Genomic DNA, 27,337 nt, shown 5'->3' with positions numbered 1-27,337 from the left:
TGAATTGTGTAAGCCTGGTGATTCACAGACCTGTACCCCTAGGGCAAATAATACATTATGTGTTAATAAAAAATAAGAACTAATTAAAAAAAAAATATATATATATATATATATATGTTTAGCATATAGTACAGACATTAATTTAGAGAGGGAAAATTAAATTTTACTGATAGGTATGTATGCCTTAATAAGATTAGAGATTAATGATACAGAAAATAAGAAGCTATAAAAATAGTGTCATAAAGCAAGTTTCTAAGTAAAGTCTATGGACAGACTTCAGGAGCACCATGAACTCCTGCAACTATATGCAAATATTTATGGACACACAGTTTATAGGAAGAAGAACTCCAACTTTCAAGAGATTCTCAAAGAATTTATAATTAAAAAAGCAATTCAAAGCAAGTCTTTTAGAAAAATAAATTTTCCAATCAATGCTTAACAAGGAAGGAGGAGGTATTAGATTTGGAATATTTGTTAGAAAATTCTTTCAAAGGACCAAGGAAGAGGAACTTGTGAAACACACATTGTGATTTTGTTCTCTACCAAAGGTATAAGAATACAGTAAACAAACTCACTGTCTTCGTGTCTTGGGAAGAAATCCTACCATTTCCATGGCCAGTTGTAAGCGTTCAAAATCATGCCTCAAATCTTCCCCCTCCACCGAGAAGCAATCCTGCTTATTTAAGAAAAACGGGGAAGAAATCAATATTACCTACTGAAAAGTAAGGTAAGCCACTCAGAAATATAGTAATTCTAAGTAAATATACCTGCGTATAAAAAATTAGAGCTGGTGAAATATTTAGAGAATTCTTGTTACAGGTATGCAAACTAAACACATACCTACCGAAATACCAGTAAGTTACTTTTTTCTCCCTTTCACAATCACCAAGGCAAGGATCACAAAGTAACTTAAGATAAAGAGCTAACAATATTATAAAATATTCTGATACCCAGTTTGACTTCGAGTGGTGCTCAAGAGTTCTGAAGATCCAAAGCACTTAAGAGAGCTCAATTTCACAAACAAATGTTATTTATTTAACAAATATTTAATAAATGCCTACACTTAGTATGCAAGGCACTAGGTGCTGAGATACAAAAATAAATTTTAGAAGAGGCAGTAATTTAGTTGAGAAATGGAGCCTAGATATATATAATATAAACATGTTTATCTCAATATTAGATATAATAAAAATAGTTCCTAATGAAATTATATAAACATGATTATCAGTAAAAGAAAGTATATGTGAAAATTAAAAATCTGCAAAAAACACACATTAGTTGATAAAGATAGCTGTGAACTACCAAATAAAATATTTTTAGAGTAACCTTCGCATTTCAGCTCCCAAAAAAGTCAAACACATATATAATCTTTATCTTTAAAATAACAAGTTTTTAAAGCCTTTTACTATATGTTCTCACAATCCTTAACAGGTACATTTTCAAAAACACCCTCACATGTATATAATTTTTTTAATGTCTGACTGTGGAATGTTGCATCAAGTACTCAATAAATGCATTAACTGTTATCTGTTTTATTCACTGCTTATCTCCAGCACCAAATCAGTGCCAAGAAAAAGTAATATATAATCACTAAATTACTGAATAAGTACTGAATTAAATTAAATTAAATAAGTACTGAATTAACATTCCTTTTTGAGAAAGTACTCATTTTTTTAAAAACTATCAAGTATCTAGCATGTAAATCTGCTTTTGACCCTGTAAGAATGAGTTATTGAATAAGGCAGATATATAGCATAAAATTAGATATTAAACCCAAGGAGATAATAATGTGTTTGTATATATAATTATATATTCACTCAGTAGAAAAGAGAACAGGCTCAGAGGTTAAATAATTCACCTAAATGACAAGGGTAGCAAAATGAAAATCTATCCAGTTCTAAATCCTTCACCCTCTCCCAGGCAACACCAGTTGCTTGAGCTTATTTATAGGATAACCCTTAATAGGAATTAAATCAATATACAACAGGCAACAAGGAGTTCCTTGTTAAAAGCAATTTTCTCATCACAGTTCCCCTTGGAATCATCTATACAATTCCATTATATATACGATAATATAGGACAAATTACAGAACAGTACCTAACAATCCTCTCTTCTTATAATGCTAAGCCATACAAGTTCTCATCACTGAGAGGGAAAAAAAGTTTAGTTTGCCCCCAAATATACTCTGAGGAGCTAAGAGAAAAAAACAAACCAAAAGATCCTCAGATTAACTGCTTGCTTTCATTAACTTGTGAGAAAAAGCAACAGAAATTATCCAAAGTTCAAACAATAACAGATTGAAAACACAGTAAATGAGAGGCTAATGAAAGATACAAAGGAAATAAAGGAAATAAATGGCTACAAAATTCTTTAAGGAAAAGATGGATAATGATGATTTCGATGGTGGCAGCAGCTCTGGGAACATGTACTGTATACTTTACTAAATATTAAATACTCTATCAAGCTGTTTAGATGCATTGTCTAACATAATTCTCACAAAAGTTAAAGACCATTTTTATCTCATTAAATAGATGGTGGAAACAAAAGAATTACATGACCTGCTCAGGTTCTCAAAAACTAGTAAATGGATCAGCCAGTATTCAAGTCAGGTCTGTCTGATTCAGACCCCAAACTCTGAAGCATAACTTAGACTGTCTAAATAACAGCAGATCAGTTCATAATGCCATGACAAGTTCTGTACAGGCAATCAAGTCTTACATTTGCCATATGAGTTTTACCTACTTCCCAATCAGACGCAGTCACTCGATGTTAACAGGTGAAAGATGGAAGCTTCTCAAGAACAGCAAAACAGTGTAAATTTTTTCTACTAAAATGTATCAGAATCTATAAATTTAAATCTCTAAAATTTTCCAAAATGTTAAATCTGAAACCATAAATTACTTGATATATAATGAAAAGGTAATGCAATTAAACTTTGTATGAAGGAAAAAATTTAATAATTTCTGATCCTTCTCAACTCTGAAACAGTCTAGTGTTGTAATTAGTCAACTATGTAATCACACACAGTGAAAATTAAAGTCATAGTTATTTAAAGAACTAAAACACATTTCCAGAAGGAATAATTAATAAATTAGTTCATTGGTTAATTTATAGATAGAGATGAGTGCATGTTTTCAGCCTTTACATCTGACCTCACTACAAAGGGAAGAAAAAACATTTTTTGTGTCCTTTGATTATAAACTTGTCCTTATAAAAATATAAAAACAAAGTTAGATTTACCTGTTCATTTTATATTACATCATATATGCCCTTAAATCACTCAATTAAAACATAAAATAATCTTATTTATAGGAATTTAAATTCTTAATTTTTGAAAAATTATATAAAGACTAGAGCCTCTATTGCCAATAAAAAACTTTCAAAATGTACATGCATTCATCATGTGAAAAGACTGTTAACTGACACAAAACCAGGAAGGCTATACCTTTTTTTTATGAATTTATTTTTTTATTTGACACACAGAGAGAGATAGAGAAAAAGCAAAATCAGGGAAGAGGGAGAAGCAGGCTCCCTGCTGAGCAAGGAGCCCCAAATGGGGCTCAGTCCCAGGATCATATCCTGAGCCAAAGGCAGCTGCTTAACTGACTGAGCCACCCAGGTGCCTCAAGGCTATACCTTTTTAAGATAAACATTACATACTACTTGTAACATGTAATAAAACCACTAAAAAAAAAACTGAAAAAAAGAATACACCTCAAGAAAAAACCTGTAGTGGGGCGCCTGGCTGGCTCAGTGGATTAAGCCGCTGCCTTCGGCTCAGGTCATGATCTCAGGGGCCTGGGATCGAGCCCCGCATCAGGTTCTCTGCTCCGCAGCGAGCCTGCTTCCTCCTCTCTCTCTGCCTGCCTCTCTGCCTACTTGTGATCTCTCTCTCTGTCAAATAAATAAATAAAATCTTTAAAAAAAAAAAAAAAAAAAAAACCTGTAGTTCATAAGAATCCATCAGGAATGCAATCAATTTATTGTCAAAATAAATATAGACTAAACGTTAGCAACAAAAGAACAAATTTAAAAAAAAAACAAATTTTTTAAAAAGTGAATTGACTGGTTTTTAATCCGCAAACCATACACAAAGTCATCAGTTCAAAGAAATTAAACATTATTTTCTCTTCTTTCCTAGAGTCTTTGTATTTCAGCTGATTTTCTTTTTAAATCATGAGATAAGTGCAAATGAGCAAGGTGAGTGAGGGTCCTTTAACAGGAACACAGAATATTTAGGTACTTGTACTGACCGGCTCAGAGTCATAGCAATAATCATCCCAGCTCTGTCTGAGGGGTTTCTTTGTTATCTGAAAGTAATGCAGATTAGTTAGGTAGAAGTAAAGGTTATCACTCTTCTCTAATCATCTCTTAGATGTAGTATAGCAGCACTGTGCTGCTACCCAAAGAAAGTTATTTTGTACAGCAGCATAAAACAAGAAACAACTAGGTAAACATTCGGATTCTGGGAGATCATATATTATTACAACCAATCCATATTTCCTGTTTTTCAGTGACTCTGAGATTTGTATTAACTGCTCAGTCTCATATTCTATGAATACTGACCACTTTATGGCAAGAGTATGTATGGTATGGCCACTGATAACAAAAAAAAAATCTGTAAGAAGAGTAATAAGCTCATGACTATCAGCTCATTTGTGAGCAATTATTAGTTTTTAAAAAGGAAATATTTAATCACCCAAATATCTCCAAAGCATTTAACAGGGAAAAGAAAAATCTCAGAAGCTAAATCAATGATTTTTTAAAATATACATAATTTTATACAGTAGAAATGCCTAGTATTATATCAAGAAGTGGTATTTTAAATAATTTTGAAATTGATATATAAATACAAAGTTTTATTAGTTCATATAAATATGTTGTTTTGAAATTAATAAATACCAATTACATAGCATCCTCTATCTTGGAAAATCTCTAAGATGTTATTTTCATAACCTTAATACATACTACAACCTTTGAACCATCATCAAAATATCAATTTCCTTACAAAACCTTCATAAGGGTTTTTTAAATTACCATAAAGGCATTTATCTCCATGGATATTACATCTTGCCTCAAATAATCAAAAAAAAAAAAAGAAAAGACAGTCTGTTATTTAAGTGATCTACTGTCATACCAATTCCATTAATATTGGTTCTAGAATTTTTATTAATGAGAAATAGTAAAATTGGAGAAACCACTGTAATGAAAAACTGTAAGAAATGATCCCTTATTATGGAAATTTAGGAGTGAATTTTGAGTTTCACAGAAAGATACGAATTTCGAGTGAATTTTGAGTTTCACAGAAAGATATGATGAATTTCATTTGAACAGGATCATTTGCTAAATTATAAAAACAATCATACTCTCAGTTAGTATCATAATATCATGCAAAGAGGTATATGTATTAGACTTCAAAACATATAAAAGAGGTTTCAAGTAATCCCATGCGAAGGGGAAACATTAATTATTAGTAACACAGAACATGCTCTTGTCTTTAAAAGGTAAACCACTTTGGAAAGACCAATTCATTTTTCTAACATGCAGATACATATGTAAACAGTTTATTTTTCTCTGAAAGAATCTCACAAAAAGCAAAGGGCACACATATAACTAAACCCTTCCAACTCTTATGGTTAATAATAATTTTTAAATTTGAGAAGCACATCACATAAATTTTTAGACTACCTGTATGAAAATGATAGTTAATATCCATTACTGGGTTTGGAGAACAAAGTATTACGAAAAAAACTTTTCTCAAGAAGTAAAATTTAATAATGCCCTACATTTCGAAATACATTTCATGAACTCTCACCTGATTGAGATAATGATATTCTTCCGGTTGTTTAAGATGGAATGCTAATCTTTCTTCTTCACTTGCTCCTGCCAGGAGGTAATAAAATACATGATAGTTCCTGTTGGAAACAAAGAGTATGGCTTTATAATGAACACGATCTACGGTTATCATTGAACAGAAAAAAGAACAAATATTACCTAGTAAAATGTTTCAATTTCTTTTCACTTTTAAATAAAAAAGTGGCAGTAAGTTCAATATTTTAGGTACTATAAAATAAAATGATGTTGTGGATGCTAAATTCAAAAGAGAGGGGTGAAGGCTGCTATATGGCAAAGTAAGACCTCTGAAAATTCTCTCCTCCATAAAACCAATTAGAAAACGGCAAACTTGTCAGAAACAACTTTTGTCAGAACTCTGAAAATTAACCAAAAACTTATAGTAATCCAAGGAGTGTTTACATAAGAAAAACAGTTCAATCTCAGTTAAAAATGCAACCTTTGTTGCCTTTTAACTTGCCCCAATCCATCTTCTGTTCACCAAATCCAGGGGGGCCTTCAAAACCCATAGGTTACAATCATGATGAATACCAAAAACCTGGAAGCCATCACAACAGGGCAGAAGAGGGTTGGAGCTGGTTCAGAACATCATTCCCTGAGAAACATCACTTGAACTGTCTGGTGGTTCCCTGGAAGACGCCATATTTAAAACTGTCTTTAATGACCTGACTCAGAGTTAAGCCAGTGTGAAAACCTTTTCCCCAGAGGAAGGTATGGAAAATTATTGGCAATTTTTTAATTTGTCAGCTACATGAACCAATAGATAAATGTTGGAAACAGTAGGCTAATCAAAAAATTTAAAGGGAAATGTGATCTCCACAGGGTTATAAAGCTCCCAATACATTCCTAGGAATCTAGAAGGCCATGTGGATGCATAAGGCTGCGCATGTGCCCAGGGCTTCACACCTTCTCAGCAAAGACCAGAGAAGGTACTGAACTCTCATCTCTGGCTGATCTTGAAGGGATGCTGGAGCAGCAAGTTAAGGTGAAGGCAGAATTATAAAATGTCTATCTGAGTGTTAAAGGCATGGCCCAATACACACAGAAAGCCCTGAGGCAAAAACTAGGAGATTTACAGTTTCCAAGCATTTAAGCAAATCTCTCTGTTCAATCATTAGCTGACAACTAAGCTAACCAGGCAGATACCTGAATGGCCACATTTGAAACAGAACACAGACTTAACAAAATTAGTTCACAAAAGTCATGATACAACACAAACAAAAACAATCACAACCCCTGGGAAAGGGAGAATCTCATTTCCAGAATTGCCACACAATTATTTAAATGTCCAATTATTATTTAAAATGTCCAATTCCCAACAAAAATTATGAGGCATTAAAGAAACAAAGTACAGTACATAAAAGGAAAAAAACACAATCAATAGTAACCATCCTTGAGGAAGCCCAGGCATTACTTAATAGACAAAAAAAAATTTTTTTTAAGATTTTATTTATTTGACAGAGAGAGATCACAAGTAGGCAGAGAGGCAGGCAGAGAGAGAGGGGGAAGCAGATTCCCCACTGAGCAGCAAGCCCGATGCGGGGCTTGATCCCAGGACTCCGGGATCATGACCCGAGCCAAAGGCAGAGGCTTTAACCCACTGAGCCACCCAGGCGCCCCAGTACACAAGATTTTTAATAAAATTTTTTAAATACGTTCAAAGAGGGGCGCCTGGGTGGCTCAGTGGATTAAGCCACTGCCTTCAGCTCAGATCATTATCTCAGGGTCCTGGGATCGAGCCCCGCATCTGGCTCTCTGCTCCGCAGGGAGCCTGCTTCCTCCTCTCTCTCTGCCTGCCTCTCTGCCTACTTGTGATCTCTCTCTCTGTCAAATAAATAAATAAAATCTTTAATAAATAAATAAATAAATACGTTCAAAGAACTAAAGGAAACCATGTTTAAACAACTAAAGTATGAGAATGATGTCTCATCAAAGAGACTATCGATAAACATATATAACTTATTTAAAAATAATAAAAGAGGAATTAGAGAGTTGAAATACATAATAACTAAAATGAAAAACTCTCTAGAGGCACTCAGTGACAGATCTGAGTGGGCAGAAGAAGGCATCAGGGAACCTGAAGACAGCTCTTGAAACAAGTCTGAAGAGAATGAAAAATGAGGGGCCCCTAGGTGGCTCAGTGGGTTAAGTCTCTGCCTTCAGCTCAGATCATGGTCTCAGGGACCTGGGATCGAACCCCCTGTTGGGCTCTCTGCTCAGCAGGGAGCTTGCTTCCCCTCTCTCTCTGCCTGCCTCTCTGCTTACTTGTGGTCTCTCTGTCAAATAAATAAAATCTTAAAAAAAAAAAAAAAAAGAGAGAGAAAGAAAGAAAAATGAATGAAGAAAACTGAACAGGCCTCAGGTATCTGCGGCACAACAGGAGTCCCTAAAGGAGAGGAAAGGAGCAAAAAAAATCTGAAAAAATAATGACCAAAAACTCCCCAAATCTGATGAAAAAACAACCTGCACATTCAAGAAACTCAACAAACTCCAAGGGAGAAAAACTTAAAGAGATCCACACTTAGATAAATCGAAACTATTGAAAACCAAGGACAAATTTTCAAAACACCATGAGAAGACATGCCTTATTCCTAATAAAAGATTATCAGCTGGAATTTGAGAAACAAGACAGAGGGCCATAGGGGAAGGGAGGGAAAAAGGAAACAAGATGAAACCAGAAGGGAGACAACCCATAAGAGACTCTTAATCTCAGGAAAAAAACTGAGGGTTGCTGGGGGGTAGAGTGTGGAAAGGACAGGGTGGCTGGGTGAGGGACATTGGGGAGGGTATGTGCTATGGTGAGTGCTGTGAATTGTGTAAGACTGATGAATCACAGAGCTGTACCCCTGAAACAAACAATACATTATATGTTAGTTTTTTTAAAACTGCACTGTGATTAAAAAAAAAATTATACACCAGCAAAGTCATCCTTCAAAAATAAAGGAGAAATTAGGATAGTCCCAGATAAACAAAAATTAAGAGACTTCACAGCTAGCAGATGGGCCCCACAAGAAAGGCTAAAGGCACTTTTTCTAGCTGAAAACAAAGGAAACTAGACAATTTTCAGTTAAACATGGAAAAATAAACAGCATTAGTATAGATAACAATGTGGCTAAATATACAAGATAATATAAACTCATTTTTTTGTCTTTAACTTTTTTCTGTCTTATTAGATTTCAAAGACACCAGCAAAAAACAGTAACGACTAATCTGTATTGATGGGTCTACTGTTATAAAGATGTAATTTATATGATTTTAACACTACAAAAGAAGAGGAAAGGAACAGAACTACATAGGAGCAAAGTTACTTGTTTATTATCAAAATTAAGTTATTAATCCAAACAAGACTGCTAAAATACTAACTGTGATTGCCAAGGCAACAATTAAGGAAATAACTCAAGAAATATGTAATTAAAGAAATGCCAATGGTACACCAGAAAACATCTATTTATACAAAACAAGGCAGTAATAGAATAGAGGGACTAAAACATCATTAAAAAATACATAAAACAAATAGCAAGTTAACATTCATAAATCCTATCTTAGCAATTACATGAAGTATAAATGAGTCCCAAGGTAAGTAACTGGCAGAATGAATTAAGAAAATCCAACTACATGCTATCTACAGTAGACACACTATAGACTCAAAGATACAAATAGGTTGAAACTAAAAGGATGGAAAAAATACCATGCAGACAATAACCAAAAGAAAACTAAAGTGTCTATACTAACATCAAAGAAAATAGACAAAAATCGTTGCTAGATGCAAAGGACATTTTATAATGACAAAAGGGCCAATTCATCAGAAAGATATAACAATTCTAAATGTAAATGCATATAAAAACATAAAACAAAAACTGAAAGAATTGAAGAAAAAAAAATTTCAACAATAGTACTGAGATATTTCAACACTTACTTTCAATAATGAAAAGAACCAGAACAAGATAAAAGATTAATAAGGAAAAAGAGAACTTGAAAAATACTAAAAACCAACTGCACCTAAAACACATCTACAGAATACTCCACTCAATAGCAGGATACATATTTTCTCAACACTGGAGAATGGAACAATCTCCAGATTAAAAAATGTTAAACTCTATGACAAGTCTCAATGTAAGGCAACTGAAATCATACAAACTATATTCTCTGATGATCTTACAATGAAATCAGAAATCAGTAACAGAATTTCCAAAATGCACAAATACATGGAAATTCAAAAACACACTCCTAAATAAAAATGGGTTCTAAGAAGAAATCACAAAGGAAATAAGAAAATAGGTACATAAAAACCAAAACACAACTTGCCAAAATATGGGAACCATTAAAGAGTTAAAACAGGTCTTTAGAGCTGTAAACCCATAGTAGAACAGAAGGAATTCATGGCTAACCATTCACCTTAAGAAACTAAAAAATTTTTTTAAATTTTAAAAAAGAGCAAACTAAACCCAAACAGAAGTGATAAGCGTGAGAAGAGAAATAAAATAGGGAACAGTAAGAAAATAAAGAAAAATCAACCAAAACTTGGTCCTTTTAAAAGATCAACAAAATTAACACATTCTTATCCAAACTGACAAAAAAGGTGGGGGGGATTGCTATGGTCTGAATGTGTATCCCTCAAAGTCCTATGTTGAAATCCTAACCCCAAAAGGTAATGATATTACGAGGTGGGGCCTTTGGAGGTTGATTCGATCATGACAGTAGAGTCCTCATGAATGGGATTAGTGATTTTATAAAAGGAGATTCCACAGAGTTCCCTAACCCATTCCACCATATGAGGACCAAGCAAGAAGGTATGAGTTATGAACCAGGAAGAGCTCTAATCAGAATGCAACCATGCTAGCACCTTGATCTTGGACTTCCCAACCTCCAGAACTGTGAGAAATAAATTTCTGTTGTTTTTAAATTACCTAGACTGAGGTATTTTGTTATAGCAGCCCTAGATAAGAGTAGACCTCAAATTCAGGAACAGAAGAGGGAACATTATTATTACCTGTCAGAAATAAAAATTGTTTTAAGGGAATACTATAAACAATTATTTCCCCAACGAATTAGATGACCTAGATGAAAAAATTCCCAGAATGATTAAAAACTACAAAACCTGGCTAAAGAAGAAAGAGAAAATCTAGAGACGTATAATAACTAAAGTGTTTGGATTAGTAATCAAAATTCGCCACAAATAAAAATCCAGAACAAGATGGCTTCACTAGCAAATTCTAGCAAACATTTAAAAAAGAATTAACCCAATCCTTCCCAAACTTTTCCATCTCATTCTATGAACCAGTATTATCCTAATACCAAGACCAAACAAAGACATCAGGAGGGAAAAACAAAACAAAACACCTTATAGCAATATCCCTTACGAATACAGACACAAAAAAATCGTCAACAAAATACTAGCAACCCACATTCAGCAACACACCATTAAATATTACACATCCATTCACAAACAGAATCCAGAAAAACAATCAGTTTTTAAGTTCTGAATCTTCACCTCCAGTGATTCTTTGAAACCGTGCTATATCCCCACCACTCCATTAAAATGTGTTGGAAGAAGTTACTAACAACCTTCTAATAGCAGTTATCTGTTAACTCTACAAAACTTTATGAAGTTACTCTCTTTCTAAAACTCTCTTACCTTCTTTTAAAAAAACCCTCTAATTTAGATTTCCTCATCTGCTAGCCACAAAAAAAAAAAAAAGAAAGAAAGAACAGGAAACTCTTGAGTTCTAGTCCTAACCTGGTCGTATTCATTAGATAATGTTAGCTATCAGTTACTGAATATAATTATGTATAAGGGCCACAATAAGCAATTTATAAATGTTATTTCATTTATTTCTCTAGACAACTCTAAGAGCTTTCTATCTGTAAAATGGGAATAAATATCAAAGAAGCAGAAAAGTTAAATGAGATGCCAAAGCCATACTCAATATTTGAATATAGGTCTCTTTAACTTCAAACTCTGGCTCTTAATTTTTCTCATTGCAGCATGAAGAAAATCATTTATCTCTCTGACACTTGGGGGGATTTTCCCCCCTGATATTAGGTTTCTTAATCTGTAGGAAGTTACATATATAATCTCTGAAGTCCTATATACCTCATTATAATATAATGAAAGTAAGTGCTTTATTAAAAATTTTCTCGAATTAGAAACAGAATAATAAGGCATGGGGAAAAGTCTGAAGACACAATGCTCACGAAAAGCAGTCAGATAAAGACCTGAGTCATGTTTTCTGTTCGGACAGTTTGCCTAGAATTTGAATGGTTAAGAGTTCCATATGCAGGCATGCCTCAGAGATCTTGTGGGTTCAGTTCCAGACTACTACAATAAAGCAAATCTCAAAGTAACATGAGGCAAATAATTTTCTCGGTTTCCCAGTGCAGGTAAGTTACGTCTACACTACACTTTAGTCTCTTACGTGTGCAATAGCATTATGTCTAAAAAACAATGTACACATCTTAATGTAAAAAGCACAGTATTGCTAAAAAGTACTAACCATCATCTGAGCTTTCAGCCAGTTGTAATCACGGACCACAGATCACAATAACAAATATAATAATAATATAAAAGCTTGAAATATTGCAAGAATTACCAAAATATGAGACAGACAGATACAAAGTGATCAAAGACTGTTGGAAAATGTGCCAAAGACTTGCTCAACACAAACCAATTTGTTAAAAAAAAAACCACAGTATCTGTGCAGTGCAATAAAATAAGGTATGTTTGTACTTATTAAAAAAACCTTCTAGCAGCCTCTTAAAAAGTCCAGTGTTCTGCTCATGACAGAAACAGCAATTATATGGAAAGCAATGCATGGTGTTAAGCTGAATTAAAGGCCATAATATACAAACATCCTAAAAGTCGATCTTATTAATACAAATATTAACTTGATCTAATTATACTAAGAAAAATATGTACCGTTCATTATGCTCTTGATAAACGAGTCTGGACTTCTCCAGTAGATATTTTTCAACATAGGCACTAGAAGAAAAAAAAAATTGGTTGATATAAATAATAAAGCTTAAGGTAGATAAATATTTTTCCAGAGAAGACACAAAAGTATAAAGAATACCACCCAGATCATTTTAGTATACTTACAATTACAATTGTGTTATAAATGCTGTTAGTGTTATCTATGTTAAATTCATAAACTCGTCTTTTTTGGGGGGGCTTCTTTCAAAATAAATTCAGAAGTTCAAAACACGGCACACAAGACCCATCCATGGCATAGGCTTTACTTTCTTTCCAGGCTCATATGCCACTACACATTTTTTCAGATATTATACTTTGGCCAGGTGACTAAATAAGGCTCAAAAGCATACTTTCTTAACATATTTATGCTATAGCCACATTCTGGAATCTATTCATTTATTATTTACTGATTTATTCAATAACTTTTCATTAATTAGGCACTGTGCTAAGCACTGTTCAAATACGGAAATAAGTGATACATGATACACTATTCTCAAGGGGCTTACAGACTAGTGAAGGAAGTATGTAAACAAGGGGCTATCCTACTGAGTTGATATAGGATTTATTATAGAGCAATAATCAAAATATTATGGCTATATCAAGAGAGACAGGTAAGATTCAATCCAAGAAGGAAAACATTATATAAGGAACAATTCCCAGAAAGGTGAGTACACAGCACATAGTAAACATTCACAAAATCTGTTTGGTGACTGACTGAGTAAATGACTTTGAAATCTGAAAGACTGACCAGAAGGTGGCCAGGAGAACTGCTTTACGCAAAGGCATAAAAGAAAGAGGGTATTTAACCTCAGGGAAGATAATTACTCAACATGGCTAGAGAATGAGATAGACAAGTGCACTAGATGAAGAAGGACCAATATACTATGTGACAGAAGAATGGATTTTATACTGAAAGTAATGAGGAACTAAAATATATTTCTGTTATGTCATTCTCTTTATCCAGCCTTTACCTCTTCAAGTCTCCAATACCTCTTACCCAAATTGAATCAATCAGTTAAACTCCAAAAAGGGGGATCTTACAGTCTGAAATTTAAAAGCTTTACACTTTTGAAACCAAATTACATAGCACAAACCTCTGTGGAGTCAAAATCTGACTTTTCAGTTTTTCTTCCCATCAGTTCCCTCCTATTGCATGCTCAGTATTTCAGTCACTTCCAAATACAGGTTATTCCTTCAAGCATGCCATTCACTCCTGGCTGCACTGTCCGTGCTCTTCCTTCCACTTCTAATTCTACAGTCTATACTCTCTATCCAACAGGCTCCATTCATAAAATGAACCTCAAATATGCCTTTTTGCAAACTCACTACTACTACTACTACCAGTAATTAAAATGTAACGCTTCCTCTGAGTTACCACCATCACCTCTAGTCTAGACTACTCAAACAGGTTCTTATCTGTCTAAAATGGGAGACATAAACTAGTATGTTAAATTCTTGTGAGTATAGTTGACACATGTCACATTAGTTTCAGGTGTTCAGGCATATTATACAATGATTCAACAAGTTTACACATTATACTATGCTCACCATACCCTAGTAAAATATCATTGACTAAATTCCTTACATGGTGCCTTTTATTCCCATGACTTACTTATTCCGTAACTGGCAGCCTATATATCACACTCCCCTTCACTCATTTTACCCATTCCACAACTTTCCTTCCCTCTGCAATCATCAATTTGTTCTATGTATTTATAGGTCTAATTCTGCTTTTTGTTTATTCATTTGTATTTTAAATTCCACATAGTACATTAAATTCTTATACCCACCCTGCATAGCAAATATTACAGCCTATTTCACAAGTGTAGAAACTGATACTCATCGATATTAAGATCATGCAGCTAGTAAACAGCAGAACTATTATCTGAAGCCAGGTCTATTTTAACTACAAACGCTCCCTCTTTCAACTATATCAACATACTCCTAGACATTTCTCCTTCCTCCTCTCCAATCCTTGAGTTATACTGCTATGAGAGTTATTTACCCATAAAATAAGATCTACTCATGTTATTCCTCTACTTTCACTTGCTACTCATACTAAAGTACGTAAGGGTAAATTGGTATTACGTCTACCTGGGATAGTTTCTTTTTATTTAATTTTATTTTTTAAAAGATTTTATTTATTTGACAGACAGAGAGAGAGGTAACACAGGTAGTGGGATGAGAGAAGGAGCAGCACGCCTCCCACAGAGCAGGGAGCCTGATGTGGGGCTAGATCCCAGGACACTGGGGTCATGACCTGAGCCAAAGGCAGACACTCAACCACTGAGCCACCCAGGCGCCCTGGTTTCTTTTTAATGCATCAGCATAGATAAAGAAAAAACAGATAAAGCAAATATGGCAAAATGTGATAACTGCTGAATCCAAATGGGCATTCCTTCTATTCTCTTTACTTCTGTGTCTGTTTGACATTTTTTATAATAAAATCTTTAAAATCTACTTCCCAGTAAAAAGGATAAATTAGATACATTAGAGGTTTATTCACAGTCTGAAATCAACTGAACACTATGTCCATAATCTGAAGCCACTGAACTTACCTCCTCTCAAGTACACCAAGCTCTTATGATTTCACTCATCTGCTAATGCCAATCCCTCAAATGATGTGATTTCCCACTTTTTCTGCTTAGCAATTTTTCAAGACCCAAGATAAAAATCATATACCTTTTTCTGTGAACTTCTCCAGACACATGCTTCTATCACTATACTTATGTCATTTACTGTAATCCTCTTATGTAAACATATCTTCCCCAAAAGACTAGAGAACTTTAATGGCAAAGAACATGTGTACATTTTTTTTGTCCTCAACACTTAGCACAGTGCCTGGTACTCCATAAATGTTTGCTTAATAAATGATAAAAAGATGAAAATGTTTAATATATATTTGCTAAAAGTTAAAAATACTCAATATGAAAATTTTTTCAATATGTAAATGTTGATTTACTAATCAAGATGAAGATTTCTGCTCATCACTGTTGTAAGAGAACCTTTAACCTTTTCAGATAAACGCTTAACATCTAAGAGCAAGAATTTCATTCATAAAATGGGAAAATAAATATCTGCCATTCCTAACTCATGAAACGGTCTTAAGAATCAGTGAACAGGGACGCCTGGGCAGCTCAGTTGGTTAAGCGGCTGCCTTCGGATCAGGTCATGATCCCAGCGTCCTGGGATCCAGTCCCACATCCGGCTCCTTGCTCGGCAGGGAGCCTGCCTCTCCCTCTGCCTCTGCCTGCCACTCTGTCTGCCTGTGCTTGCTCTCGCGCTCTCTCTCTCTCTGACAAATAAACAAGTAAAATCTTTAAAAAATAAAAAAAAAGAATCAGTGAATATATGTAATGATACTTTGCAAGTTACAAAGCAACATATACAACTGAACCTATTATCAACATTTCTTGTATCACAACCAAATACTAGAAAAGTACAACTTGACAATGTGGCTGCATCCCATTTTTATTAGTAAAAGTTCCAGTTATACTTTTGGAAACATGGTTTTCAAATCAGAAAGGAAATGTGTTATGAAACGTGCCACTAAAGGACTTATCCTTCTTGTTTTGTTTTTTGGGGGTGGGGGGCAGGTAGAATACACATAGTTTTGGTCAAAATTTTTAAATTAAAAGCAGAAGTGAAAAGCATAATTAAAATAGCATAAAAAAGAAAAATACTAACCAATCTCACTTACTGATATGGATGCAAAAATCAAAAATACTAACCAATCTCACTTACTGATATGGATGCAAAAATCATAAATAAAAACTAGGAAACAGAACAACCAATTTATATGTGCGTGTATAAATATATGTACATGTGTATGTGTGTGTGTAAATTGTATCTTTGTATGACAAGTCAGATTGCTTTCCCAGGAACACAAAATGATTCCGTTTTAGGAAAATAATAACACTGACAGATCTCAGAATGAAGATCATGCTAATCGTCACAGATGCTCAAAATGCATTTGATAAAATGCAGTATCATTTTGTTACTCAAAAAACCACTCACAGAAAATTTAAATCAATGTCTAACTCATTAATGTGACAAAAAGCCCTATAATCAGTATTTTACTTTGTGGAGAAAAGTAAAGTCATTCACATAAAGGTCGGAAACAATATTATTTGGAGTCAGATGAGAAAAAATAATTAAAGACATAAGAATAGAAAAACAGATAAAAATATCTATTTTTGCAGATATACCAAGGAAAGGTCAAAGAAACAATAGTAAAACTAATGCAAACAATAAAATAATTCAGTAAGAACAACAAGATACAACTTAATATAAAAATTAATAACTTTCATATGTGTAAACAACTAGAAGATAGAATGCGAGAGAAAAAATCACATTTTTAATAACAGTAAAACACTGAAATAAGATACTTAGGAATAAATTCAGTAAGAAATACAAAAAATTTAAAAGCATTTCTAAATAGCACAAAGATGTCAATTATCCCTAAATTAATATATACATTTAACATTAGCCCAATAAAATCAAGCCATGAAAGGCATGGAGGAAACTTTAATACATGGTGCTAAGGCAAAGAATCCAAACTGTAAAGACTATATATTATATGGTTCCAACTACAGGACATTCTGGAAAAGGCAAAACTGGGGTACTATAAAAAGGTAAGTGGTTGCCAAGGGTTATTGGGTAAGAAGGGATGAAAAGGCAAAGCACAGAGGACTTTAGAGCCATAAAACTACTCTACATGATACCGTAATGGTAAATACATGTCTTTATACAATTGTCAAAGCCCAAAGAACATACCACACAAATGGAACACAACAATGCAAGATGTTATTAATAGGGGAGACTGGGGGTTAGGGTGAAGAAGTATATGGGAACTCACTGTACTTTCTACCCATTTTTGTTGTGACACCACAACTGCTTTAAAAATAAAGTCTATTAGATATTTAAAAGTTAGAAAGAATATTGCTGGAAAAAACAGAAGTACTCTATTTACAGACTGTTTAAGAAACGTTATTGTAACAAAATTAAATTTCTTGAATAGAACAGCATAATGTAGGAGAATGTGGCTCTGATTCCTGTGGGGAGTCAAATTATATGCCCAACTTACACTCAGAAACAATTTTAAAAAATGAATGTATGCATAATAGAGGGAAAAAGCAAATGCAGCAAACTGTTAACAATTAGCAAATCTAGGGGGAGCCTGGGTGGCTCAGTGGGTTAAAGCCTCTGCCTTTGGCTCAGGTCATTATCTCAGGGTCCTGGGATCGAGCCCTGCATCGGGCTCTCTGCTCAGCTGGGAGCCTGCTTCCCCCTCTCTCTCTGCCTGCCTCTCTGCCTGCTTGTGATCTCTGTCTGTCAAATAGATAAATAAAAAATCTTTAAAAAAAAAATTAGCAAATCTAAGTTACAGATATATGTGTTACACTACTTTGAACTTTTCTAATGCTTCAACTTTCTAAAAAAAAAAAAAAAAAGAAAAAAGTTTAGAGGAAAAAAATTGAATGCAGACACCAATGTCAGTCTTCTCATTAAACAGCAAATGAACAATCAATGGATTATGAATAGAAAATGGTGAAAATATAAACATACTCCAAAGCCTGCTACTACTACTTACCCAAGTACAGTGCCAGTTTCTTGGTAATTTACTTGAATAAATTTGCCAAAACGACTTGAATTGTTATTATGAGCTGTCTTTGCATTTCCAAAGGCCTGTCAAAATAAACAGTTCTCATTAATTTCATTTTTAAAAATGGAAAATCTTGCTTAGGTTGGCTCAAATGCACTTCTCTTTAACTTGGCAGGTTCAGGAAAAGTAAAAGAGAACAACTAATAGTTGAAATAAAACCAAGCAGAAAGTACTTATGCTTTTCATTAAAATAAATCTTTATTTTAAAAACTTAACACTCCTTAAAATAAATTTAACTTTAACCTTTGAGAGCCAAAAGCTTTCTTAGTATATTTCCGTATTTTTAGAATCTTACAAAATTAAATAAATAGGAACTAGAAACAGAAAAATTACATCAAAATAATTGCAATTTTAAATTTTAAATAGCATAAATGAAATAAAATCTCACTATAGTGAAATGTATCACTTTACCACATCAACTTAAGAAAAAGCTACAGTATATTTTTAAAAGAATTAAAAATATATAAGCTGCCTAAATTGTAACCAAAGTATACACAATGCAATGAATACTACCCAGCAATAAAGATAAACTGGTACATACATCAATATTGATGAGTATCAAAACATTATGACATGTGGAAGAAACCAGACTCAAGAGTACATACTGTACTATGAAATTCTAGAAAAGACAAAACAACAGTAACAGAAAGAAGATCAGAGTTGTCTGGGAATGGGATGGAGTTGGGAAATGTGTAAAAGAAGCACAAGTAATAAAAATATTCTATAGCTTCACCATATGATGGTGGCTATAAAAGTGTATATACATTTATCAAAAATCATTGAACTATAAATCTTAAATGTCTATATTTTAAGTTATATATCCCAATAAAGTTTCTTAAAATTGAAATTTTAAAAAATCATCCCCTGTTGAACTCACATATGCAACAATCTGAATGAATTTCCAAGACATAATGTTAAATGAGAGAAGCTAGTCTCAAAATTTAACTTACTAATTCCACTTCAGTGCCATTTTGGGGGAAAAAAAAAAAAACTGCAATGGAAAACAGACCAGTAGTTCCCATGAATTACTATGAGAGAGAAGTAAGAGGAAATGAAGATAAAGAATAGTGTGAAGGAGTTTCAAACGAAGTAGTGGAACTTTTCTGTATTTAGACTGTAGAGAGATGGTTACCCAAGTTAATGTTTTAAAATTCATAAATTTTACTGAAATTTTAATTCTATTTAAATTTAACTCTTTTAAGAACTTAAATATCTCCTTTAAAAAAGTAAATCATTAAAAAATTAAGGCCAAAAAAAAGACAATTTCTGAGACATAAATCTGAAAATTTTCATCATAAGCCAGCGCACACTGAAAGGAACATTAAAGAAAGTCCTTCATGCAGAAGGAAAATATCATACCCAAATATGGATCAGCATAGAGAATGGAGAACAGCAAAAATGGCAACTACAAAAGTAAATATATAAAGTATTTATTACTTAAATCTCTTGAATAGATCATTGAAATTGAGGTCACAGAAAATGATAAGATATCTGAAAATCCTTTCTTCTTCATAAGAGAAAGAAAACAAAAAATTATCTAAATCAACTTTTTAACAACTCTAAAAATTTATTAAAAGCTTACAATAATACTTTGTAGAGGAACAATTAATGAAGGAAAACAGCTGAATCTCAGTAAGAAAAACAGGCATCGTAGCATTTTAACTTATCCAATTACCTAGGGAGATCCCTCTCCCCAGCTCCATGCTGAAGAGAAATATAATCTGTAATTATACTGTTTAAAAGGTAGCCTAGAAGCCACTGAAGTAACAAAACAGGATTACAGCCTAAGCCCCATCTCACAGGTAACTGTCAGAATTTGAGTTATATGGCATTTTCCTGGAAAACCTCACTCAAAGGATTATCTTTACCTGACTGGACTTGAAGCTCACTCAAAAGAGACAGCCTTTTCACCACGTATGTTTGTTAAAAACAATCAGAGGCAATTATTTAAATACTGCAACTGTCTAAGGTAGCAATAGGATAATGAGACAAAAAATGAGGCAACCAAACAACTTAAAAGAAAAAGTTAGTGAATGACTTACACAAAAGGGGGATTTAAAGATCTGAATTCGGAGCGCGTGGGTGGCTTAGTCAGTTAAGCATCAGGGTCCTGGGATCCAGCCCCATGTCACTCTCCCTGCTCAGCAAGGAGTCTGCTTCTCTCTCTGACTTGTGCTCTCTCTCTCAATTAAGTAAATAAGTAAAATTTTTTAAAAATAAAGAAAGAAAGAAATGAAATATTCCAGGGAATGTAAAAAGTGTTGTACCTGTGCAGGACTGTGCACATGCCCAGAAATATACACATGCTCAGTAAAGAGCTGAGATCTCTGGTTGATATTTAAGTTCTATGTAAATAGGAAGCAAAAGGTAAAGCAGATTTGACAACTACCTGGTTAAATGTTGACAAGCATCCAAGAAGCACATAGAACTTCACAGAAGAAACTGGGAGCCTAATTGCTTCACGATATTTAAAAAAAAACCCTTGTCCAATTATCTGACCACTAAGCTAAATGAAGAAAGAATGTAAAGGCCACACAGGAAAAAGAACAGAATTCACAAACTTATTCCAGAGAAGTCATGGGACAACCAAATCCTGGGAGGAGGGAAAAATCTCATTCTCAGAACAGCCACACTGTATTAATAAAAATGCCCACTTTTCACCAAAACATTGTAAGACATGCATAGAGTAAAGAAAGTATGGGCCAGGAAAATTTTATAAAAAGCAATAAATAGCGGGCGCCTGGGTGGCTCAGTGGGTTAAGCCTCTGCCTTTGGCTCGGGTCATGATCTCAGGGTCCTGGAATCGAGTCCCAAATCGGGCTCTCTGCTTGGCGGGAAGCCTGCTTCCTTCTCTCTCTCTCTCTCTGCCTGCCTCCTGCCTACTTGTGATCACTCTCTGCCAAATTGATAAATAAATTAAAAAAAAAAAAAGCAATAAACAGAAATTTCCCTGGCAAAGCACAGATGTTGGACCTCCAAAACAAAAACTTTGCATCAACTATTTTAAATATTTTCAAATAACTAAAGGAAAGTATGAAAAAATGCCTTAACAATAGAGAATATCAGTGAAGAGGTAGAAATTATAAAAATTCCATTACTGAAAAATACATTAATTAAAATGAAAAATTCATTGGAGGGGATTTCGTAGAGACATAGCAAGTGGATACAGTGGAAAACATAAACTGAATATTTCAACAATGAAAGGCCCAATACTTCCCAAATTTCATGAAAAACAATAATCTATATATCCACCAACCTTCACAAACTCCAAGCATGAAAAACTAAAAAAAGATCTGCACCTAGACAAATAATGATCAAATTGCTAAAAGACAAAGAAGAATTCTTATATGATCATAGGGTCCTGGGATGGAGCCCTGCATCAGGATCTCTCCTCAGCAGTGTGCTCTCCTTCTCCATCTGCCTCTCACCTCACTTGTGCTCTCATAAATAAATAAAAATCGTAAAAAAAAAAAAAAAAAAAAGAATAGTTCTTATAAGCAGTAAGAGATGCAACACATACCATATAAAAGTTCCTCAATAAGTGTAACACCTAATTTCTCCAAATAAAACATTAAGAATTAAAAATAGTAGAGTTATATATTCAAATCACTGAGAAAAGCCTGTCAACCAAGAATTCTGTGTCCAGTAAAACTATCTTTTAAAATTAAAGGAGAAAATAAGAAAATAAGACATTTAAATGAACAAAAATTGAAAGAAGACATTGAGCAGATGGGCCTTACAAAAAACACTAAATGAAGTAATTCAAACTGAAAACACACATGATAATGAAGCAAAGCTATATGAAGATATAAAGACCACAAGCAAAGGTAAATGTAATGTAAATACAAACAGTATAAATATTTTGTAACCTTTTTCCTCCTATCTGACCTGAAAGACAATTCCATAAAACAATAAAAAGAAACCTATGTGTATGGATATACAATGTAGAAAAATGTAATTTATATGAAAATAAAAGCACAAAGGAGAGGGAAAGGAACAGAGCTATATAAAAGAAAGTTTCTGCATATTATTGAAATTAAGTTGGTAGTAATCCCATGTTATTCCAATGTTAATTGGAATGCTCAGGAATACCACTAAAAAAATAACCAAAAAACCTAAAAAGAGAGACAACAACAAAATTAAAATGGCATGCTAGAAAACATCTCCTTGACATAACAGAAAGTAGTAATGGAAGAATACAGGATATAAAAAAACAAATGGCAGGGCACTTGGGTAGCCCAGCTGGTTGAGTATCTGACTCTTGATTTCAGCTCAAGTCATAACCTCAGGGTTTTGAGATCAAGCCCCACATCAGGCTCCATGCTGGGGGAAATTCTGCATAAGATTCCCTCTCTCCCAAAACTGAGAGCTTTTCCGCTAAGGTCAGGAACACGGCAGGGATGTCCATTATCACCACCGCTATTCCACATAGTACTAGAAGTCCTAGCCTCAGCAATCAGACAACAAAAAGAAATTAAAGGCATCCAAATTGGCAAAGAAGAAGTCAAACTATCACTCTATGCAGATGATATGATACAATATATGGAAAATCCAAAGACTCCACTCCAAATCTGCTAGATAGAACGTGTACAGGAATTCAGTAAAGTGTCAGGATATAAAATCAATGTACAGAAACCAGTTGCATTTCTTTACATCAACAACAAGAGAGAAGAAAGAGAAATTAAGGAGTTAATCCCATTTACAACTGCACCCAAAACCATAAGATACCTAGGAATAAACCTAACCAAAGAGGCTAAGAATCTATACTCAGAAAACTACAAAGTACTCATGAAAGAAATTGAGGAAGACACAAAGAAATGAAAAAATGTTCCATGCTCATGGATTGAAGAACAAATATTGTGAAAATATCTATGCTACCTAAAGCAATCTACACATTTAATGCAATCCCTATCAAAATCCCATCCATTTTTTTCAAAGAAATGGAACAAATAATCCTAAAATTTAGATGGAACCAGAAAAGACCTCAAATAGCCAGAGGAATATTGAAGAAGAAAGCCAAGGTTGGTGGCATCACAATTCCAGACTTCAAGCTCTATTACAAAGCTGTCATCATCAAGACGGTATGGTACTGGCACAAAAACAGACACACAGATCAATGGAACAGAATAAAGAGCCCAGAAATAGACCCTCAACTCTATGGTCAATTAATCGTTGACAAAGCAGAAAGAACGTCCAATGGAAAAAAGATAGTCTCTTCAACAAATGGTGTCGAGAAAATTGGACAGCCACATGCAGAAAAATGAAATTGGACCATTTCCTTACACCACACACGAAAGTTTAAGACTCAAAATGGAGAGAAAGGAATCCATCAAAATCCTTGAGGAAAACAGAGGCAGCAACCTCTTCACCCTCAGCCACAGTAACTTCTTTCTAGGAAAATCGCCAAAGGCAAGGGAAGCAAGGGCAAAAATGAACTACAGGGACTTCATCAAGATCAAAAGCTTTTGCACAGCAAAGGAAACAGTTAACAAAACCAAAAGACAACTGACAGAATGGAAGAAGATATTTGCAAACGACATATCAGGTAAAGGGCTAGTATCCAAAATCTATAAAAAGCTTATCAAACTCAACACCCAAAGAACAAATAATCAATCAAGAAATGAGCAGAGGACACCAACAGACATTTCTGCAAAGAAGACATCCAGATGGCCAACAGACACATGAAACAGTGCTCCACATCCCTTGGCATCAGGGAAATACAAATCAAAACCACAATGAGATACCACCTCACACTAGTCAGAATGGCTAAAATTAACAAGTCAGAAAATGACAGATGCTGGCGAGGATGTGGAGAAAGGGGAACCCTCCTAACCCTCCTACACTGTTGGTGGGAATGCAAGCTGGTGCAACCACTCTGGAAAACAGCATGGAGGTTCCTCAAAAAGTTGAAAATAGAGCAACCCTATGACCCAGCAATTGCACTACTGGGTATTTACCCTAAAGATATAAACATAGTGATCTGAAGGGGCACGTGCACCCAAATGTTTATAGCAGCAATGTCCCCAACAGCCAAACTATGGAAAGAACCTAGATGTCCATCAACAGATGAATGGATAAAGAGGATGTGGTGTATATATATATATATACATATATATATATATATATACATACAACAGAATACTATGCAGCCATCAAAAGAAATGAAACCTTGCCATTTGCGACAACGTGGATGGAACTAGAGGGTATTATGCTTAGTGAAATAAGTCAGTCGGAGAAAGACAACTATCATGTGATCTCCCTGATATGAGGAAGTAGAGATACAACATGGGGAGTTTGGGGGGTAGGAAAAGAATAAATGAAACAAGATGGGATGGAGCGGGAGACAAACCATAAGAGACTCTTAATCTCACAACATAAACTGAGGGTTGCCAAGTGGAGGGGGGTTGGGAGAGGGTGGTGGAGTTAGGGACATTGGGGAGGGTATGTGCTATGGTGAGTGCTGTGAAGTGTGTAAACCTGGCAATCCATAGACCTGTACTCCTGGGGCTAATAATACATTATATGTTTATAAAAAAATTTTTTTTAATTATTTAAAAAAAAGGGAATGGTCCTCAATCTAACAAAGAGCATCTACACAAAACCAACGGCTATCATCATACTTAATGTTTAAAGCTGAATTCTTTCCCCCAGCTTTCACCACTTATATTCATATTGGCATAATCAGTGAAATCTGAAGGAAAAAAGAAATCCCGATTGGAAAAAAAGAAAAAAACTATCTTTTTAACCACAAATATGATTTCCCAGGTGGAAAATCCAAAGAACGCTTAAAAAAAGTCAGAATATTTGTATCTAGCCAGTTTGTATCATACAAGATCAAAGTGCCAATATCAACTATATCTCTATATATTAGGAACTAACAATTGAAACCCATTAAATATCACTTATAAAAGCATCCAAAAATACTGACAAATGTAACTTACTATATATGTTAAAGTCCTCTACATTAAAACAACAAAATACCACTGAAACTAGAGATGATCTTTGTAAGTGGGAAAATAAAACTTGTTCATGAGTCACATGACTTACTATTGTTAGCATATATCAGCTCTCTCCAATTTAAACTACAGATTTAACACTATCCCAATCAAAGTCCCAAAAAAACTTTATGAGGCAACTGACAATTTAGTTCTGAAATTCATATGGAAATGCAAAGGACAGAATATCCAAACAACTAAGCAAAAGAAGCACTAATACAACTAATTTCAAAAATTATTATAAAGTTACTTAATGAAAGAGCGTAGCACTAGCATAAAGACAAATGAATCAGTAGAACAGAACAGAGAATGCAGAAATAAGTCCACATATATATGGACAATTTTTTGACAAAGTCACAAAGGCACTAAAGTAAAGAAAAAATAGTACTTCAACAAAAAATAGCCTTGAAACAAGTAGATATTCATAGGAAAACACTGAACTATACCTTACACTATATACAAAATAAATTCAAAATGGATCACAGACCTGAATGTGAAAGCTAAAACCATAAAACTAATTAAAAAAAAAAAAAAAGAACATCCTTGCAACCATAGATTAGTCAAAGTTTTCTTAAATATGACACCAAAAGCACAATCTATAAGAGGAAAAAAAATGGCTAAATTGACTTCATCAAAATTTAAAATTCTGCTCTTCAAAAGACACTACTAAAAGAGGGTTTAATCTGAGTGACATTTCACCAAGGAGGTAAAAGATCTGTACAATGAAAACTGTAAGACATTCATGACAAAAACTTGGAAAGATACTCTGTGCTCATGGATTGGAAGAATTCACATTGTTAAAATGTCCAGACTACCCCAAAGCAATCTACATATTCACTGCAATTTCTATCAAAATCCTAATGGCACTGTTCACAGAAGCGGAAAAGACAATCCTAAAATTTGTATACAACCACAGACGACCCCAAATAACCAACGTAATCCTGAAAAAGAACAAAGCTAGAGGCATTACACTTTCTGATTTCAAATTTTATTAAAAGCTATAATAATAAAAACAGTAGAGTACTGTTTAAAAAACAAACAAACATATATAGATTCTAAAAAACTGAATAGAGAGCCCAGAAAAAAAATAAATAAATAAAGTCAAAGGCCAGAAGAATCAACGAGTGAATTCTATCAAATATTTTAAAAAGAGTTAATACCTATTATCCTCATCAAAGCTTCCAAATACATTCATGAGGCCGAATCACCCCATGCCCAACTCAAAAGAAGACACCACCCACACCCAAAAAAATCTACAGGCCAATATCCCTGATGAACATAGAGGAAAACACCACCAACAAAATATGACCAAACCACAAACATCAATACATTAAAAAGATCATTCACCATGACCAAGTGAGACTGACTCCAGGGATGTAAGAATGATTCAGTATTCACAAATCGATGTGATAACACCACATCAACAAAACCGAAGATCATAATCATATGATCATCTCAATAGGTGCAGAAAAACCATCTGACATATTCAAATTCCACTGATGATACAAACCCCAAAAAAGTGGGGCTAGAGGGCACATAACTCAACATAATAAACACAATATATAAAAAACCCACAGCTAACATCACACTCAATGGTGAAAAACTGAAGTTTTTCCTCTAAGATTAGGAATAAGACAAATATGTCCACTCTTGCTACACAGTATTAAAAGTCCCAGCCACAGCAATCAGACAAGTAAAAGAAGTAAGAGGCATCTACGTTGGTAAAGAAGTTAAACCATCACTATCTGCAAATGACATGATACTATACACTGACGCCACCAAAAAGCAACCTTCAGTAAAGCTGAAGGATACAAAATTAACACCCAGAAATCGGTAGCATTTCTATACACTAA

The 27,337-nt window shown here is 34.0% G+C and overlaps 1 protein-coding gene across 4 annotated transcripts in view; it reads right to left on the bottom strand.

Annotated features, from left to right (window-relative positions):
• Nucleotides 1-27,337, bottom strand: part of MYO9A (myosin IXA) — a 298,796-nt gene that overhangs the window by 220,605 nt on the left and 50,854 nt on the right. For all 4 annotated transcript variants that reach the window (XM_046008480.1, XM_046008479.1, XM_046008481.1 and 1 more), the window contains exons 3-7: nucleotides 18,418-18,512; nucleotides 12,771-12,833; nucleotides 5,817-5,916; nucleotides 4,255-4,311; nucleotides 576-673 (exon numbers count right to left, since the gene is read on the bottom strand). In XM_046008480.1, coding sequence (XP_045864436.1) covers nucleotides 576-673; nucleotides 4,255-4,311; nucleotides 5,817-5,916; nucleotides 12,771-12,833; nucleotides 18,418-18,512 — 413 coding nt within the window. The remainder of the gene's footprint in view (nucleotides 1-575; nucleotides 674-4,254; nucleotides 4,312-5,816; nucleotides 5,917-12,770; nucleotides 12,834-18,417; nucleotides 18,513-27,337) is intronic.

This window comes from Meles meles, chromosome 6 (assembly GCF_922984935.1).
Source record: "Meles meles chromosome 6, mMelMel3.1 paternal haplotype, whole genome shotgun sequence".
NCBI lineage: Eukaryota > Metazoa > Chordata > Mammalia > Carnivora > Mustelidae > Meles > Meles meles.
This window is presented reverse-complemented; position numbering and strand designations above follow the sequence as displayed.